Source organism: Palaemon carinicauda, chromosome 16 (genome assembly GCF_036898095.1).
Source record: "Palaemon carinicauda isolate YSFRI2023 chromosome 16, ASM3689809v2, whole genome shotgun sequence".
Classification (NCBI taxonomy): Eukaryota; Metazoa; Arthropoda; class Malacostraca; order Decapoda; family Palaemonidae; genus Palaemon; species Palaemon carinicauda.
Window position 1 is genome coordinate 19,944,637 of NC_090740.1, and position 18,124 is coordinate 19,962,760.

The window sequence follows — 18,124 nt, forward strand, 5'->3', positions numbered from 1 at the left end:
AGAAGGATCTCCCTCGAGTCTGGTAGAACTACCCAATTGTGTAGATAAAAAAGGAGACAAATCCTGTTCCTATAAGCCCAGGTGGACACTAGGGTAATGACCCGAGTAAACACCTAAGGTGTTATGGACTCGCCGAAGCACATGAGGGCGCACACCCATGGACACCAGTGAGTGTTTTCTTCTTCTGAGAGTGCAATTTTGCCTTCTAGTAAGATCAGAGGATTGAGAGTTCTATGTGCTCCAGTGCGCCCTAAACATACTGTATGTGAAGATTTCACTAGGTCACCTCATGGGAGATTCCCATGAATACGTTCTGGAAATATACAATGTACATACTAGATTTATCCTTTAATTGTGCATTCTTTTTCTCAACAGGCCAAGCATATCTAAATTAGATTTGTATGTAAAACTAATTACAGATCAATGCACACAAAATCTTAGTACAGAATACATACCATACCTTGATTAAGGTAAAAACTTAATATAACCCCTAACTCCCATATTATCTAATAAAGTTGTTGAAGGTCTTTTGGCAAAACGTCTTAATAGGTTTACTGAAGGTACTGTAATCATCAGTTCCCTAGTTTGCAATTTGGTTTTTGTAAAGGACTTGGAGCATGTGAAGCCCTTCTTACAATCTCCAATGTTGTACAGAAATCTCTAGATTGTGGTGACAAAGTTCATATGATCAGCCTTAATTTTGGTGCTGCCTTTGACCGTGCTAATCCCGAGGTCCTAGTTTTCAAACTCAAAACAGTTGGGAGTGAGTGGGTTGTCTCTTAGTATTATTATTGAATTTTTAAGTAATAGGTAATAAAGAGTTGCTGATGGGCACCATAGTGAGTATAGGAATGTGATATCTGGTGTTCTTCAGGGTAGTGTTCTTGACCCATTGCTTTTCACATATACAGTACACATGACATGAGGTTTGGCCTAGAAAACAATCTTGTTGCATATGCAGATGATGTTAAACTCTTTGCATCAATTTCATCTCCTGAACACAGATCTAGGGTTGCTGAATCCCTTAATAGAGATCTAGCTAAAATTAGTGTGTGGTGCAAATTATGGGCCATGAAGTTGAATCCTAACAAAACTCAAGGTATGATTATAAGTAGGTCAAGGACCGTGGCTCCTCAACATCCAGATCTCAGTATTGATACTGTTTCTTTAACTCTGTATGACTCTTAAAATTTAAGGTGCGATTCTCAACAGCATATTTACTTTTGAGACACATTAGGTATGTGTCTTCTTCAATTGCACAAATAATTATTTTATTAACAAAGTCTTTTAAGATTTTCGGTGAAGTAGTGTTTTAATTTTTTTATTCTACCTTGTTTTCAGTATTTTTCTCCTGTCTAGTCTTCAGCTGCTGATTTTTATCTTTATTTGTTGGACAGGAATTCACGGTCTATTAGATTTCTTATTCCTGATCTAGATATTAATCTCTAGCACCATCATTCAATTAGCTCATTATGCATGTTGCATCACATTGTTTATAACTGTGAGATTCCTTTACATCCAGATCTTCCCAGATATTTCCATCATGCTCGTAATACTAGGCATGCAGTTAATTCTAATAGTCAGGCCTTCTCCATCATGAGGCTCATTACTACACAGTATTCTAGAAGTTTTATTCCAGCTGTGACCAAGTTGCGGAATGATCTTCCTAATCAGGTAGAACTTCAAAAGTTCAAACTTGCAGCAAATGTTTTTATGTTGAATAGGTTGACATAAGTCTTTTTAAAGTTTATAAATGAAATATCTGTTTTGATGTTGTTACTGTTTTTAAAATATTTTATTTTAATTGTTCATTACTTCTTATATCATTCATTCATTTCCTTATTTCCTTTCCTCACTGGGCTATTTTTCCCTGTTGGTGCCCTTGAGCTTACAGCATCTTGCTTTTCAAACTAGGGTTGTAGCTTAGCTAGAAACAATAATAATAAGTTCTGTTGAAGGTTGAGAAAAATTAGCAAATACAGATATATGATTAAAGGATAAATTTGAAGTGAATAGATCTTTCAGATAAAAATTTTTTATATTGGCTAAATATTAGATCCCTTGAACGGGACAAGGGCTCACAGATTGCTCAGGAGATCTGTCTATCCCTTACAAATATGAACGGTCTGACCCAAGAATGGAACTAGCAACAGTATGTAGTTGTGGGCTGATGACAGACTGGGCTGAGACATGAGGCGGTCAGTTTCTAAAAGAGACAGAACTTAAGTACAAATCAAGTCAGAGAATGAAGCGATACCATGTAACCTTCCCTCTGGTGTTCCGGGTTGTTTGTTTGGCTGAGCTCGGTGCTCGTAAGCTTAATGCTACTCGAGACTGTCTACAGCACAGAATGAACTTCTTGAGATGTGCCATATTCTCTACCCAAGGTACCAAAGCAGGAAGGGTGAAAAAAGGAGTTAAAGCTCCTCCAACACCTGGCCAATGGTACAGACTCACATGGGGCTGAGCACCTTCTATCCACTAGGCTACCCTAACAGCTGTGATGATACCCAAGCCATACCACTGACCTAGAGAGGATTGTGCACTGATTGGGAATCGTCTACCTCCTCCGTATGAGGTGATACCACTTGAAGTTCCATGAGAGTTCTTGCGAACAGCTTTTCTTGACTTCTTCAGAGAAGTGCCAGAATCAAAAGTAGAAAGAGAAGGACAAGGAGCAAACTCACTTATCATGTAGTCGTCGACTTATGTACGGGTTGGGTATGGAAAGACCGGTCATAAATCGACCTGGATATAAGTCGATCATATGTTAAATTTCTGTAAATTTGTTATGCAGTCATGATACTGTAATCATCTTAAGTCATATTTTATCAATACTTTCTTTACTTTCTTACTGTATATCATTATTTCATTTTCTTGGTTCAGAGCATACAATAACCTAAGTAAAGAATGAAGGTTTTTATTCATGAAGGAACATGACAAATTTGAAGATAATTTGTATTTTTCCTAACCATACAAACCTTAGCTATTTACATTGGGTTTACCTTTTAGCGTAGCTGAAATGGCGAGCCATTAGAATTTAACGAGGGTGTATTACCCCCGCGCTAGTTAGCGGGGGGGGGAGTGGTAGCTAGCTACCCCTCCCCCCCTCACACACCGATGAATTGCTTCACTTTCACTTAGAGGTAGGACTTGTCTTGGGGGACAGGGCTGGCGGGCAAATATATGTAAATAGCTAAGGTTTGTATGGTTAGGAAAGATACAAATTATCTTCGAATTTGTCATTTGTTCCGTAACCGAAATACAAACCACGCTATTTACATTGGGTGACTTACCCCTTAGGAAGGGTGGAAAGTCCCCAGCCATACTGGCTTTGGCTTTACCCGGGGACTCAGAATCCGAGTGAGTCGCACTCGAGAAAAGGAGTCCCTGCACCTCACAAGTTCCTTGCTCCGCAAGGAACCGTGTGGCCTACATAAGCTTGTGTGTGAAGGAAGAAGTGTGACCCGTCCTAGGCAGTTGACCTGGAGTTCCAGAAGGAACTCTGGGATAGGACGTTCCCAATACCACCTCGTCAGGGTATGGGGGACACGACAGTATTGACTCAATACTCAGAACACAAGGAAGCATGGTTTACCTGCAGAGGTTTGAGGTCAGCTATGCAGAGACCAGGATGCTGCCTCCCAGTAGAGGGGATGATGAAGAAAGAAGTAAGGGCCAGACATACTTCTTTCGTTCATGCAGACTAAAACCTGATAACAATGCCCTCAACCTTCTGCTACCTGTCCAAAAAGGAGCCTGAGGTTAGACCAGCTGTTGTGTAGCCACCACAGAGCGATAGAAACGTATCGAAACTCCTGTGGGTCACGCCCTGCAGGAAGTGGGCCGCGAAGGTCATTAGACGCTTCCAGACTCCAGCTTGTAGCACCTGCGTCACAGAGTAGTATTACTCGAAGGCGAGGGACGTTGCGATGTATCCGACATCGTGCTGTAGGGTGACGTGACGGGGGAGGGTCTGGATTTAGGTCGAGATGAATGTTCTTGAGTCCGAGCTGAAGAGGTATACTGGTGACTCTACCCCGTGTCCTTCTTGTGCTCCCAACCCGGCTGCACGTGAGGACAAACTGCAGCTGTTCCCAAAGCTAACCTCTCGATTCCTTTACTGGCAAGAAGGAGAAGGTTTTGGGACATCAGATACAGAATGGTGACTCGAAATCTTGAAGGAATTGGACCGAAGGGCCGGGACCCCATGATTCTGAGTCTAGCCAACAACTCAGGAGCGAACTTGAATGTTGCCTTCCCCCATTTCTTAGAAAGGGCGGAGTCGTACGAGACCAAGAAGATTGCTTACACACTGGCCGCGGCCAGAGTGAGCAGGAGACCCAAGACGGAATACGATCAGAGGCCTGACGTAAAAGATCTTGAGAAGATCTCTTAAGGGACTAAAAAGTCCGAGCCATGCTCCATGTTGGAGGTCTCACTCCGACTAGGGCAGGGACGTTCGCAGCTTCGCATGAGCGAGGAAAGGTCCAGCGGGAATGAAAAAGTTATTCCTTTCAGCCTGAAGGTCAGGGAAAGGCTGAGCGACAGGCTTCATTGCCGAGAGCGGAAAGGAGTTTCCTCCCGCCGAAAGGCAATAAGTTCGTTATTGCTGGAGAAGAGGCCTCAAGGGAAGAGGTATATCTCCCACGACACCAACCACCGCAGACTCTCCACTTCGCCTGGAAGACCCCTGCGGATGACCATCGCAGATGACGCGACCTCCGTCCCGCGACTGTAGCGGTTTGTCTCTTCTTGAGGAGGAGGCGTAGTGTCTCCAGGCATGAAGCCGAGGCGACGCCCCGGCTCGTGAAAGATGTTGCAGTGTGGTTGTTTGAGTAGCCTGTGCCGTGGGAGAAGCTCTCCCGGGAGTTCCGTCAGGGGAAGCAGAGGGTCCGGAAACCGTTCTGCGTATAGTCCCAGTGGAGCTCTCAGGGCCATTGAAAGGTTGACAGACAACCTGGTCTTGTTGAGACCCATTCTCAACAGCCAACAAAGGAGGGAAGACGCAGGCGTCGATGTTGTCCCACCATCACCGGAATGCATCTTGCCAAAGAGTCTCGGGGTCTGAGACTGGGGGGGAAGAACAGCGGAAGCTTGAGGTTCCAAGCTGTCGCGATCAGGTCCCCCAGGCCAGGACTTGCTGGTTACTCAAGGCCAAAGACCCCCAGGTACACTCTCTCTACGAGGCTCTGCTCGGATATTCGGAGAGAACATTCCTCCGCCCGGAATGAGCGAGCCGATGGTGGTATTGAGAGGATCTCAAATCATCTCAGTATCTCTACTGCAAGATGCGAAGGTATGAAAATGCATCCCTTGCCGGTTAGAACACGCCAGTACCATGAAGTCGTCGCGCACGGAGCGACTCGGCAGGAGCTGTAGGATCTGTAGAGGGGCCAGACTACGGCCCCTAAGCCTGCCTGAATGATGGAGAGGTATCCTTCAGGTCCTGACCATAGGCCTGGACCGGAACATGTCCCCCCCGCCCCCCCCCCTTTACTTTGACGAGTCCGAGAACAGCATAAAAAATGTGGGGAAAGGACGAGAATATCCACTCCCATCAAGAGGTTCCATAGATCAATCCCCATTGCAGGTCTAATCGTCCCGCTGGTCCCATAGGGGCCAGAAAGTCCGGTTAATCGTTGCTTTGAAACCACCGGAACTTGGGCCGCCCCACAGGGAACTTATCCTGAGGCGACCATTCGGAACTTTAGACGAGTCAATGAGGAAAGAGACCTAGGAAACGTTCCAAAGTAGGGCTGAAAGCTCTGCCCGACTGAAAACAGGTACTGCGACTCTCCTCAGCCTTGCCACAGTCAACTGAAGGGAAGGCTCGGAGGAGGCGGCAACCGAATCTGGCATCCCCAGGCGGTCACCCATCCAAGTACCAACCAGACCCGACGTTGCTTAACCTCGCTGAACGGACGAGAAGCGGGGTTTCCAACGTGGTAAGGCCTTTGACTCAATATCATGGCTAGATACTCCAGATGTTGAGGCCGAAGAAGAGAAGGCTCCTAGCAAATTACCATGAACCCCCACTCATGGTAAGCATCCGGAAGCTTGTCCCGGCGCTGAAGAAGGTCGAACCCGAGCCTACCAGAGTTGACCAGACCTCCAAAAGGCGAAGGAGGCGGCAGCCTGCTCCCGAGCGGCCATGAGAAAAGCAGGGAGAGTTCTCTGGGGAAAAACCTGCGATGCCACGGCGGGATTGCCACACTGCATCTTAAGCAGGAATACCTGTAGTCTAGGCTGAATTCCACGAGCTTCCTGGAAGATGGATGGACTGGAAACTGAAAGTACCCGTCCTTCCGATCCAGGGCCTAAGGAGTCCTGTTGCCTCGTTACCAGTCTGATCGATTCTGCTGTTCCACACTGGACAAAGTTTGTTCGACAAACTTGATCAGAGCTGAGAGGTCGACTACGGAATTCCCGTCTCAGATAATTTCTTACGAGAAAGGATTGACTGAAGAAACCGGGGGGGTGAAGCCGTCGACGATCCTATGGAGGACCCTCTCCTAAGGCATGGATCATTCTAACCCAAACGGGCAAACTCTTGCCAACCCTATGGCATAGAGTTTCAGAGACACTGAATTCGCTGACAGAGACGGCAGGCGCGATATCCTTGGCTGATCTCGGAGATCGTGCAGGAATGGGCATCGGGAAACTGTTATCCGGAAGAGTAACCTTAGGCATCCTCCCAGCGTGAAACCCGCAAAGGGGGGGTTGCCAATCGTAGAGTTTGTGAACTCTGCCGCTCCCTCTAGGACTATGCCCCCACGGGAGAGCCTCCCGTGCTACCTGTTCCTGACAGGAGGGGACTGCTATTGGACACCTTGTCTCAGTTGTCGTAGCCGGTCCGATAACTTAGGCCGACGAGGTTGAAAGAAAGAGGCGCTGGAGCCCTGCAGGGTCTGGAAAAAAGCACCTTGGAGGAGTGAAAAACGGAAGTCGACTTCCTCCGCACAACCGCTGTCTATGTCTCTGTCCTTGGGCACAAACAAACTCTTCCCAAGGATGGAAGGGTGTCTGAGGTTGTCGACATCCACGGATGAGACACCCGAAAGGAAGCCCTCGGTCATTGCGTCCAGATGGTCCAACATCGAGCTTGCCCGCAAGTTCGAAACTTGGCGACGAAAAGCCAAGGTGCTTGAGCCCGAGAGGAGGAAAGTACCCATGACCTTCCTGTAGCTTCCTTGAACAAAACCTTGGGTTGCAACCGAGGAGGGAAAGGACCTGGTAAGCCCCTTTCACGAGATGGAGAAGAGGAAGGGGTAAACCAGTCACCCCTTGGTCGATGGAGAAATCTCGAACGGAAAGCTCCCTGGCAAAACCCCTCCAGGGAATGACGGGGAAGGGCTAACCCAGGTTCTGGAAATACGCTCCAGAACACTTGCCAGGCTGGCCATGCTGCGAAATCCCAACGGGAAACGCGGTCACAATCACCCTGGCGCTCGCGCGATGGTAAATCAATGGTTTGCGCGTGGGGGAAAGTGGAAGCGCCCATGCTCGGGCATGCAGGAACGCAAACGAAGGTGCGCGAAGGAGCGCAGAAGGAGGGCGAGCGTGGTAAGAAGGGCGAGAGCTGGTGGTCGGCGAGCGATAACCCGTAGGCGCGCAATGGATACTGCAAGAATTAAGCCGACGTTCGCGCGATGAAACGCAGTAGGTTCGGTTCGCGCGACGGAACATCGTCGGTTTGCGCGACGGAACACCGTCGGTCCGCGCGACGGAACACCGTCGGTCCGCGCGACGGAACACCGTCGGTCCGCGCGACGGAACACCGTCGGTCCGCGCGACGGAACACCGTCGGTCCGCGCGACGGAACACCGTCGGTCCGCGCGACGGAACACCGTCGGTCCGCGCGACGGAACACCGTCGGTCCGCGCGACGGAACACCGTCGGTCCGCGCGACGGAACACCGTCGGTCCGCGCGACGGAACACCGTCGGTCCGCGCGACGGAACGCCGTCGGACCGCGCGACGGAACACCGTCCGTCCGCGCGATGGAACGCCATCCATCCGCACGATGGAAGACCGTTGGTTCGCGCGCGGGCGAACATTGGAGAGCATGTGCGCAGTCACGCATGAGCGTAGGCACGTGGGCGTGCGGTCGTGCGGGCACGTGGGCGTGTGGACGCGCAGGCACGTGGGCGCGCGGGTGAGCGCAGGCGGTCGGGAGACTGATGACGCGTAGGCGGGCGATGGCGCGTTGACGAGCGATGGCCCGTAGGCGAGTGAAGGCGCGTTGGCAAGCGATGGTGCGTCGGCAAGCGACGGCGCATTGGCGAGCGGTGGTACGTTAACAAAACGCTAGCGCGCAGGTAAAGAATCGCGCGGGCGCGTAGGCGATTGCCAACGCGAGAGAGACTAGTGATGGTTAGCGCGCATCGCGCTAACAGAAGGCGCGCAGGTGCATCAGGAAGGTGAGCGCTGAAGCAAGCTGTTAATCAGGCGATCCTAGACGGTCAGAAAACCGTTGGCGCCCATTGATACGTCGCAGAAAAGGGCGCGCAGATGTGCGCTGGCGATTAAAGAAAGCTGGCGCACAGAAGGACAGAAGTAAAGGTGAGCGCTGGCGAGCAGGAGGAAGATCTACGGCAAGACTCAGCTACCGGAGATCGTGGTCCACAGTAGGCGAGCGCTAGATCGCTACTGATGGTGTCCAGGGGAACTGACACGCGTGGCAGATCGATGGCGATCGTTGACGCGTAGGAGATCGCTGACGAGCAGGTGAACGTTGACGCGTCTATGGTCGCTGGCGAGCTGGTGATCGCTGGCAAGCAGAAGGCAACGCGTGGAAGCCTGTGCGTAGAAGAAGAGTCCTTGTCCAAGACCTGAACCGAAGTTCTAGATCGCGAGGGCGAACGTGGGAGCACAGGGCGCGTAACAGGAACCAACAGGAACAGCAGAGATGATCATCATGAGAGCGCTGACGAACAGGAGAGCGCTGGCGAACAGGAGAGCACTAGCGATCAGGAAAGCGCTGATGAGCAGGAGAGCGCCTGTGCGCTAACACTGAGCAGGAGAGAACACAGCAGAAGGGCGCGCAGGGAAACCCTGACACGCAAGGGAAGAAACCCCGTGGGAGGCCACCCTTCGCCCCGAAGGGATCGTTGTGTGTCGGAAGCCCGTTGTCTGTCCGTCGGGAGACTGATGTCCGTCGGAAGACCGTTGTCCGTCGGGAAGACCGTTGCCCGTCGGAAGACGAGGTCAGACTGATGTCCATCTGCACCAGGGGCGGAAGATCAAGAAGAAGGAGTTGTAGGCTGCATACGGAGATTCAAAAAGGTGCCTCTTACCACCCTTATAGGGAGATGGGAGGCCCTTACGACGAGGCGGACGGTGAGCCATACCGTGAAGGAGGCCAACAGCAACAACAACAGAAGAAACCTCCGAAGAGGAGTCTCTATGAGTGTACTCTATCGCGAACGAAAGAGAAACACTTCGTAGAAGAGACTGGTCAGCCAGTGACCTAAAAGGAGCAATCCTCCGAAGAGGGGCTCCTGCAGTTGCCCAGCCCCTTGAGCGAAACTGCAGATGCGACCGCTCAGCACCAAGAGCATAGTCGCACGAAAAAAAGGCAAGAGAAGAGCCCCCCAAAAGGGAAAAAACTCAAGCCTGGACAGGAAAAACTTCCCTCGGAAGGAAAGTTACCCACCCAAGGAGGCAAGCCTCCTGAGAGTTCTAAAATGAACTGGAGAGCTGTCAATCGTCACGGGAGTACTTCCAGAAGAAGGAGACACGCCCCTGACGAAGATCCATAGGGGAGGCAGCAACAGCCGAATCCCCAGGCCTCAATAAGACAGCTCACACCGTTGTCACATTACAGAAACGAACTAGATCGGTAACTGTAAAAAAATAAAACAAAAATCATTAGTACACATTCATTCCCCCGGAAGGGCTCCGAAGAGGAATCCCGAGGGAAAGGAACACAAGAATTACACAACAGGCATGTGCCCTCACAACCACTTACACTCACGGAAGGAGAGCTGTAACCAACACAGAATTATAACAATTATAATTATGTAACTATGTAATTTAAAAATGAATGAACACTAAAGAAAGAACGAAAACCCCGAAAGGAATCGTTCTACAAAGCTGAAAAATCAACAAATACAATTAGATTCATAAACTAATTGAAACAAAACGTACAGCGTAGCAACCCCCCCACACGGGAAGGAAGCTACAAAAGCATAGTAACGTAGTAAAAGGGTGAACGACCTCAAGAGAGAGAGAGAGAAAGACCGAAGTCAAACTCGATCGCGACCCATGAAATTACACCATGGTGGCCTAACTGCCGAGGACTCCACGGAGATATCGTACACTACACACACAAGCACAAACTCTGAAAAGGAAACTTACTGATTTCTATACTCAAATATATACATAAACATGAGAAAATTTTTACATATATATTGAGTAAAAGAAAAGTAAGTGATTAAGTAAAGACAAAACAAACAATGGCTGCCAAGCGAGGACAAAGACAGAGACGTCTGTCCATGTCCGAGCCAAAAGTGAAAGTGAAGCAATTCATCGGTGTGTGAGGGGGGAGGGGTAGCTAGATACCACTCCCCCCCCCCCCCCCGCTGACTAGCGCGGGGGTAATACACCCTCGTTAAATTCTAATGGCTCGCCATTTCAGCTACGCTAAAAGGTAAACCCAATGTAAATAGCGTGGTTTGTATTTCGGTTACGGAACAAAAAGCTTTTTACAGGGTAAAACCATATGTACGTAATAGTTGTGGTCAAAAACAAAAAGTGAAAAGCCTTTGTCAGAAAAGTGGGGTAAGGCTACTCAGCCATGCATGGTACTTGTCATTAACTGTTTTGTCAGCAATTTCAACAGTAGTTCCAGTTCTGCTGAAGACCTTCTATATATCAAAATATGAAAGGTTTGTAAGCGCATATGAACAACTGTGAATGCTAGCGTTATTATCATATTGAAAAATTGTAAAAATCTGTACTTACCCATAGTTATCAACTTCATGTTCTACAGTCTTAATATTAAAACCATACGTTGGAGAAATGGTATTAATATCTTCTCCACAAAAACGCTTTACTACAGTTGTCTTTCCAGCATTATCTAAACCTCTGAAATGTTGGTCAAGAAAATAATTTTGAAATGGGACTGAAAAAGTGCTTGAATTATCTTAAGATTAGCCAGCTTCTGGAAGGAAGAAATAATTAGGTCTAGTACCAAATAATGAAAATCCAAAATCTTTTAAGTACTGTACAGTAATGCTGTATAACAAATTGGAAGTGTTATTTGTATTTCTCCTTACTTACAAACCTTGAGTTCTTTGTCTAGCATAGATAATTCAGCACAAGCTGGTTTAGCCATAAAAACTTTTAAGTGAGGTGTCAACGACCCTCCACTAGTAAGCAGGGGTGGTCCAATCTGCCTGCTCACACACTCACCCAGCAACTGAAATGACTAATTTTGAATAATTATGTTATTTTCATTAGTAAAATAAATTTTTGAATATACTTACCCGATAATCATGTAGCTGTCAACTCTGTTGCCGACAGAAATCTACGGTCGGGATACGCCAGCGATCGCTATACAGGTGGGGGTGAACACCACAGCGCCATCTGTGGTCAGGTACTCCAGTACTTCTTGTCAACACCACCTCAATTTTTTCCTCGGTCCACTGGTTCTCTATGGGGAGGAAGGGTGGGTCAATTAAATCATGATTATCGGGTAAGTATATTCAAAAATTTATTTTACTAATGAAAATAACATTTTTCAATATTAATCTTACCCGATAATCATGTAGCTGATTCACACCCAGGGTGGTGGGTGGAGACCAGCATACATGTTAACAAAGAAGCTAAGTATCCCGTATTTTATTTTATTAGTTATTCAAAAATAACATAAAATAAATAAGTACCTGGTAAGGAAGACGACTTGAACCATTACTCTGCCTTTATTAAGTACGTCTTTCTTACTGAGCGTAGCGGTCCTCTTAGGATGCTGAACGACTCTTAGGTGCTGAAGTATAAAGGGCTGCAACCCATACTAAAGGACCTCATCACAACCTTTAACCTCGGCGCTTCTCAAGAAAGAATTGACCACCCGCCAAATCAACAAGGATGTGGAAGGCTTCTTAGCCGACCGTACAACCCATAAAAAGTATTCAAGAGAAAGGTTAAAAAGGTTATGGGATTATGGGAATGTAGTGGCTGAGCCCCCGCCTACTACTGCATTCGTTGCTACGAATGGTCCCAGGGTGTAGCAGTTCTCGTAAAGAGACTGGACATCTTTGAGATAGAATGATGCGAACACTGACTTGCTTCTCCAATAGGTTGCATCCATAACACTCTGCAGAGAACGGTTCTGTTTGAGGGCCACTGAAGTAGCCACAGCTCTCACTTCATGTGTCCTTACCTTCAGCAAAGCAAGGTCTTCTTCCTTCAGATGAGAATGTGCTTCCCTAATCAGGAGCCTGAATAGGTAAGAAACTGAGTTCTTAGACCTTGGAAGAGAAGGCTTCTTGATAGCACACCATAAGGCTACTGATTGTCCTCGTAAAGGTTATGACCTTCTTAGATAGTACCTAAGAGCTCTAACTGGGCAAAGTACTCTCTCCAGTTCGTCCCCCACCAAGTTGGACAGGCTTGGGATCTCGAACGACTTAGGCCAAGGACGTGAAGGAAGCTCGTTTTAGCAAAAAACCGAGCTGCAAGGAACATGTAGCCGTTTCAGATGTGAAAAACTATGTTCCTGCTGAAGGCGTGGATCTCACTTACTCTTTTAGCTGTTGTCAAGCACACGAGGAAAAGAGTTTTTAATGTGAGGTCCTTAAAAGAGGCTGATTGGAGAGGTTCAAATCTTGATGACATAAGGAACCTTAGGACCACGTCTAGATTCCAGCCTGGAGTGGACAACCGACGTTCCTTTGAGGTCTTAAAAGACCTAAGGAGGTCCTGTAGATCTTTGTTGGTGGAAAGATCCAAGCCTCTGTGGCGGAAAACCGCTGCCAACATACTTCTGTAACCCTTAATCGTAGGAGCTGAAAGGGATCTTACGTTCCTTAGATGTAACAGGAAGTCAGCAATCTGGGTTACAGTGGTACTGGATGAGGAAACTGCATTGGCCTTGTACCAGCTTCGGAAGACTTCCCCTTTAGACTGATAGACTCTGAGAGTGGATGTCCTCCTTGCTCTGGCAATCGCTCTGGCTGCCTCCTTCGAAAAGCCCCTAGCTCTTGAGAGTCTTTCGAAAGTCTGAAGGCAGTCAGACGAAGAGCGTGGAGGTTTGGATGTACCTTCTTTAAGTGAGGTAGACGTAGAAGGTCCACTCCTAGAGGAAGAGTCCTGGGAATGTCGACCAGCCATTGCAGTACCTCTATGAACCATTCTCTCGCGGGCCAGAGCGGAGCCAACCAACGTCAGCCGTGTCCCTTTGCGAGAGGCGAACTTCTGAAGTACCCTGTTGACAATCTTGAACGGCGGGAATGCATACAGGTCGAGATGGGACCAATCCAGCAGAAAAGCATCCACGTGAACTGCTGCTGGGTCTGGAATCGGAGAACAATACAACGGAAGCCTCTAGGTTATCGAGGTAGCGAACAGATCTATGGTTGGCTGACCCCACAGGGCCCAAAGTCTGCTGCAAACATTCTTGTGAAGGGTCCACTCTGTGGGGATGACCTGACCCTTCCGGCTAAGGCGATCTGCCATGACATTCATATCGCCCTGAATGAACCTCGTTACCAGCGTGAGCTTTCGATCTTTTAACCAGATGAGGAGGTCCCTTGCGATCTAGAACAACTTCCACGAATGAGTCCCTCCCTGCTTGGAGATGTAAGCCAAGGCTGTGGTGTTGTCAGAGTCCACCTCCACCACCTTGTTAAGCTGGAGGGACTTGAAGTTTATCAAGGCCAGATGAACCGCCAACAGCTCCTTGCAATAGATGTGAAGTGTCCTTAGCTCCTGATTCCATGTTCCCGAGCATTCCTGTCCGTCCAAAGTCGCACCCAAGCCCGTGTCTGATGCGTCAGAGAAGAGACGGCGGTCGGGTTTCTGAACAGCCAAAGGTAGACTTCCTTGAGAAGAAAGCTGTTCTTTCACCACGTGAGAGTAGACCTCCTCTCTTCGGAAACAGGAACTGAGATCGTCTCTAGCGTCATGTCCTTTATCCAGTGAGCCGCTAGATGATACTGAAGGGGGGGAGGTGGGGTCTCCCTAACTCGATGAACAGGGCAGCGATGAAAGTGTCCCTGTTAGACTCATCCACTACCTGACTGAGCATCGGTTCCTTCTCAGCATGCTCTGGATGCAATCTAGGGCTTAGTATATCTTTGGGGCCGACGGAAAAGCCCGAAAAGCTCGACTCTGAAGATCCATACCCAGGTAGACAATGGTCTGGGATGGGACGAGCTGGGACTCCTCAAAATTGACCAGGAGGCCCAGTTCCTTGGTCAGATCCATAGTCCATCTGAGAATCTCCAGACAGCGACGACTTGTGGGAGCTCTTAAAAGCTAGTCGTCTGACGGAGCCGGACACAAGATCATGGTACTGCTGCACAGTCTGTGAACTGTCAACCATGGGGAAGCGAGGAAGTACAGTGACAACCCGAAGCTGTCTAGACTGTCTGGGTCGTACAGACAACTCCTTATCGGGTTGCTGAGGTTGCCGCACTGCGTCACAACAAGTCACTTCTGCTGGTTGTTGAACGTCTTCCCAGTGACACACTGACTCCGTAAACAAAAAAAAAAAAAAAATCCTCTAACAAGGACTAAGCTTGGACTGCATGTCTTGCAACACAGCTCAAGGTCTATGGAAGCAGGTGTGGTAACAGACGGGGTTAGCGACTGAAGTGGAACCATTACCCTCCCTGGAAGCATGCTATGCTTAAATAAAAGTCCATAGGAGGCTAAGCAGCTAAAGGCTCCTCTCCAAATGACAGAGTCCTCAAGGGAAAATCAGAAGGAGGGAGAATAGCACTTTCTCATCTACAGGAACCATATCCGAGAAAAGCTAAGTTCTCTCAGTGAGGGTTTCACTGGTGCAAAAGCAGCAGACTAGAAGGCAACGTTATGAAACTGCTTGACAGTCTAGTGAGTTGGCAACAACCAAAGATGTGTGACTGAGAAGCATGCGGTAAGGTATGCAGAGCATGCTGTATGCAGAGCATGCTGTATGTAGAGCATGCTGTAAGGTAAGCAGAGCATGTTGCATGGCGTGCGGCTTATGCTGCATGGGATGAGGCTCATGCTGCATGGGATGAGACTCATGCTGCATGGTATGAGACTCATGCTGCATGGGATGAGGCTCAAGCTGCAAGGGATGAGGCTTATGCCGCATGCGTTGAGGAGGATGCCGCATAGTATGAGGCTCCTGCCTCATGGGTTGAGGCGGTTATTTATTCTTAAAAGGAAATCTGAACCTGACCCTAATCTAGCTGTCCGAGGATTTACCTGGTGAGACATCAGTCTCTTGACCAGCGAGTTTTACCAGATTTCCCCGGGCCACCACGTGACACAATTGGTAGTAATTCATTCAAATTACCCCTAATGAGTCAATATGGATAAATATCAACACAACATCGTGTTCAAATAGAAATAAATTTCTACCTCATACTTGGGATCGAACGCTAGCCCCTTCTAATGAAAGGCCAGGTCGAAACCAACCATGCCACGAGAGTCCATTGCCGCATAGCATGAGGCTCCTGCCTCATGGTTTGAGGAGGACGCTGCGCAGAGAGAGGCTCATGCTGTGAAGAATGCGGTTGCTGCATGCGTTGAGGCGGCTGCCTCATAGCATGAGGTTCCTCAAGAGTTGAGGCTCTTGTCTCAAGAGTTGAGGTTGCCTCAAGAGTGGAGGTGGCTGCCGCAAGAGTTGAGGTTGCTGCCTCAAGGATGGTGGAGGTTGCCGCAACGCAAGAGGTTGCTGCATAGCGCTGGTATCTGGCAACTCCCAATGCGGCAGCTCACGCGTGGAGGTAGGTTGAGGAACCTCAACATCATACGTCTGGCAGGGTGGACTGCGCAGAGGTGGAGTTGAGGTTGCTGCCTCGAGGATGGTGGAGGTTGTCGCACCGCAAGAGGTTGCTGCCTCGAGGATGGAGGAGGTAGTCGCAACGCATGAGGCTCCTACCTCAAGGGTAGAGGAGGTTGCTGCAAAGCATAAGGCTCCTGCCTCAAGTGTTGAGGAGGTTGCCGCGTGGCAAGAGGCTCCTGCCTCAAGGAAAGTGGAGGTTGCTGCACAGAGCTGGTATCTGGCAACTCCCAATGCGGCAGCTCACGCATGGAGGTAGCTTGAGGAACCTCAACATCATACGTCTGGCAGGCTGGACTGCGTAGAGGTGGAGGAGCGCTCGCAGGAGGAGGTGTGTTAACCTTCTCTGCCTGAAACTCCTGCATCAACACCGCAAGCTGAGACTGCATTGTCAGCAGCATAGACCACTAGAGTTTAAGAAAGACAACAACAAACGGAGCTACTGTCCGTTGAAACTGAGGGTCTAAAACAGCTGGTGCGGCAACAGACGGAGTTACTGTCTGTTGCGATACCACCTTGCCTCTCTGGGAGGTGTGCAGTTGTCGTACTGCAGCAAGTCCGAACTGACCCAGTGCTAATGGCACCACCTAGGAGTTGGACTTGCGCGGAAGGGACCGACTTGCACTTAAAAGCTGCAAGATTTGGTCCATGGTTTCTGCGAGAAACCTCTTCCGCAGACGAGGAATAAATGGGCTCTCTCGTCTTTGTGTGGGTGGGGTGATCACGTCGGCTACGTGAGTTGGTTACACCCGAAACCACGGAGGGAAACGTCTGTTCGTCGATCAAGGCCTGCTGAACCCATAAGTCCTTCGATATTACTTCTCCCCTGGGCTTGGGAGCTTGTAAGAGGTCCCAGACTAGGCGAACAACTGGCACGAACAGACGAACCCTCGAACGCAACACTGTAACACTTTGCGCTTATCACTTTTGATTTTCTGTTTGCACTTATTTCACTGAACTCGAAACTTTAAGTGGTTTGTACCTGAAACACGCAATTCTATCCTTCATTAAAAGTTAGTAATTGCGAAAACAGTATTACAATGTAACAGAAAAACATAATGAAAGATAAATAATTCAGTGGCTGGAAAAGAGACTAAACACTAGATCAAATAAACTACGTTTAAAATCTCTCACCGCATAAAGCCTGAGAACAAGAATAAAACTCTAGAAACGTTTACCTTCTTCCCCTAAAGAGACTAGGGAGAAGAACAAAAACGATAACAACGTTACCCGCTTGAACGAAACGTTTATCCTCCTCTCTCTCCCTCCGTCTCTATCTCTCTCTCTCTCTCTCTTGACTTAGCACCTGAGAGAAGAGCCCAATTATATATATCGTTAAAACATATTATTGTTAAAGGAAAAAAAACTGAAAGATTTCCCAAATAAAAAGTTCCTTTATTAGAATTAAAACCATTTAAGCTAAAAAAGAATGAACAAAACGCTAGAATCGGTTTACTCTTACTGCAACGTGACACCGTGATAGACTCTCTCTCTATCGTAACGATAGAGCGCAAGTTGAACGTTCTGAACGTCAACAACTGCAGAGACAAAACAAAACGTTAGTTCAACTTTGAAAACAGTACAAGACTATCAAAGAAATTCTTTCAAAAACATTAAAATAGCATAATATGTTAACAGGTAAAAACGAAATGACGGGCTCAATGTTAATTAACTTCGGTTCAAGAAAAGACCGCCTACTATTAGGAAAGGTCGAATATAAACAAATATAAAAATTAATTTTAATAAGTTTATAATAAAAGGAAGTTAATCAAAGAGGCCTATAAAAGGCGGAGAGATATAAAATAAATCTATAACTTTGGTAAGCAAAATTAAGAGAGTCTATACTCTCTTCGACACCAACACTTCCGTCTAAGGGAAGGGTCGGCCATTTAAAAGTGAAAGAGAGTTCATACTCTCTTCGTACCAAAATTAAATAAAAAATTAAAGCAAATTAAATCCAAAAACTTGCTAAGCTAATGATATAGCTTCCTGAATAGCGAAGGCTAAACTCTAGAGCAAATACATCACCAAATCGTGAGCAATAACTCCAGAATCAACAGCGTATCCATGTAGGTCTAGCCGGAGGCACGACAGAGGAAAAATTGAGGTGGTGTTGACAAGA

General features: G+C 47.9%; 1 protein-coding gene and 1 pseudogene across 1 annotated transcript in view; both read right to left on the reverse strand.

Moving 5' to 3' along the window:
- Arl2 (ADP ribosylation factor-like 2) overlaps positions 1–18,124 on the reverse strand; it is a 93,103-nt gene that overhangs the window by 70,663 nt on the left and 4,316 nt on the right. Inside the window, exon 2 of the mRNA XM_068389643.1 lies at positions 10,968–11,090. Within this exon, the coding sequence (XP_068245744.1) occupies positions 10,968–11,090 (123 nt within the window). The remainder of the gene's footprint in view (positions 1–10,967; positions 11,091–18,124) is intronic.
- LOC137655944 (5S ribosomal RNA) lies at positions 5,844–5,962 on the reverse strand (annotated as a pseudogene).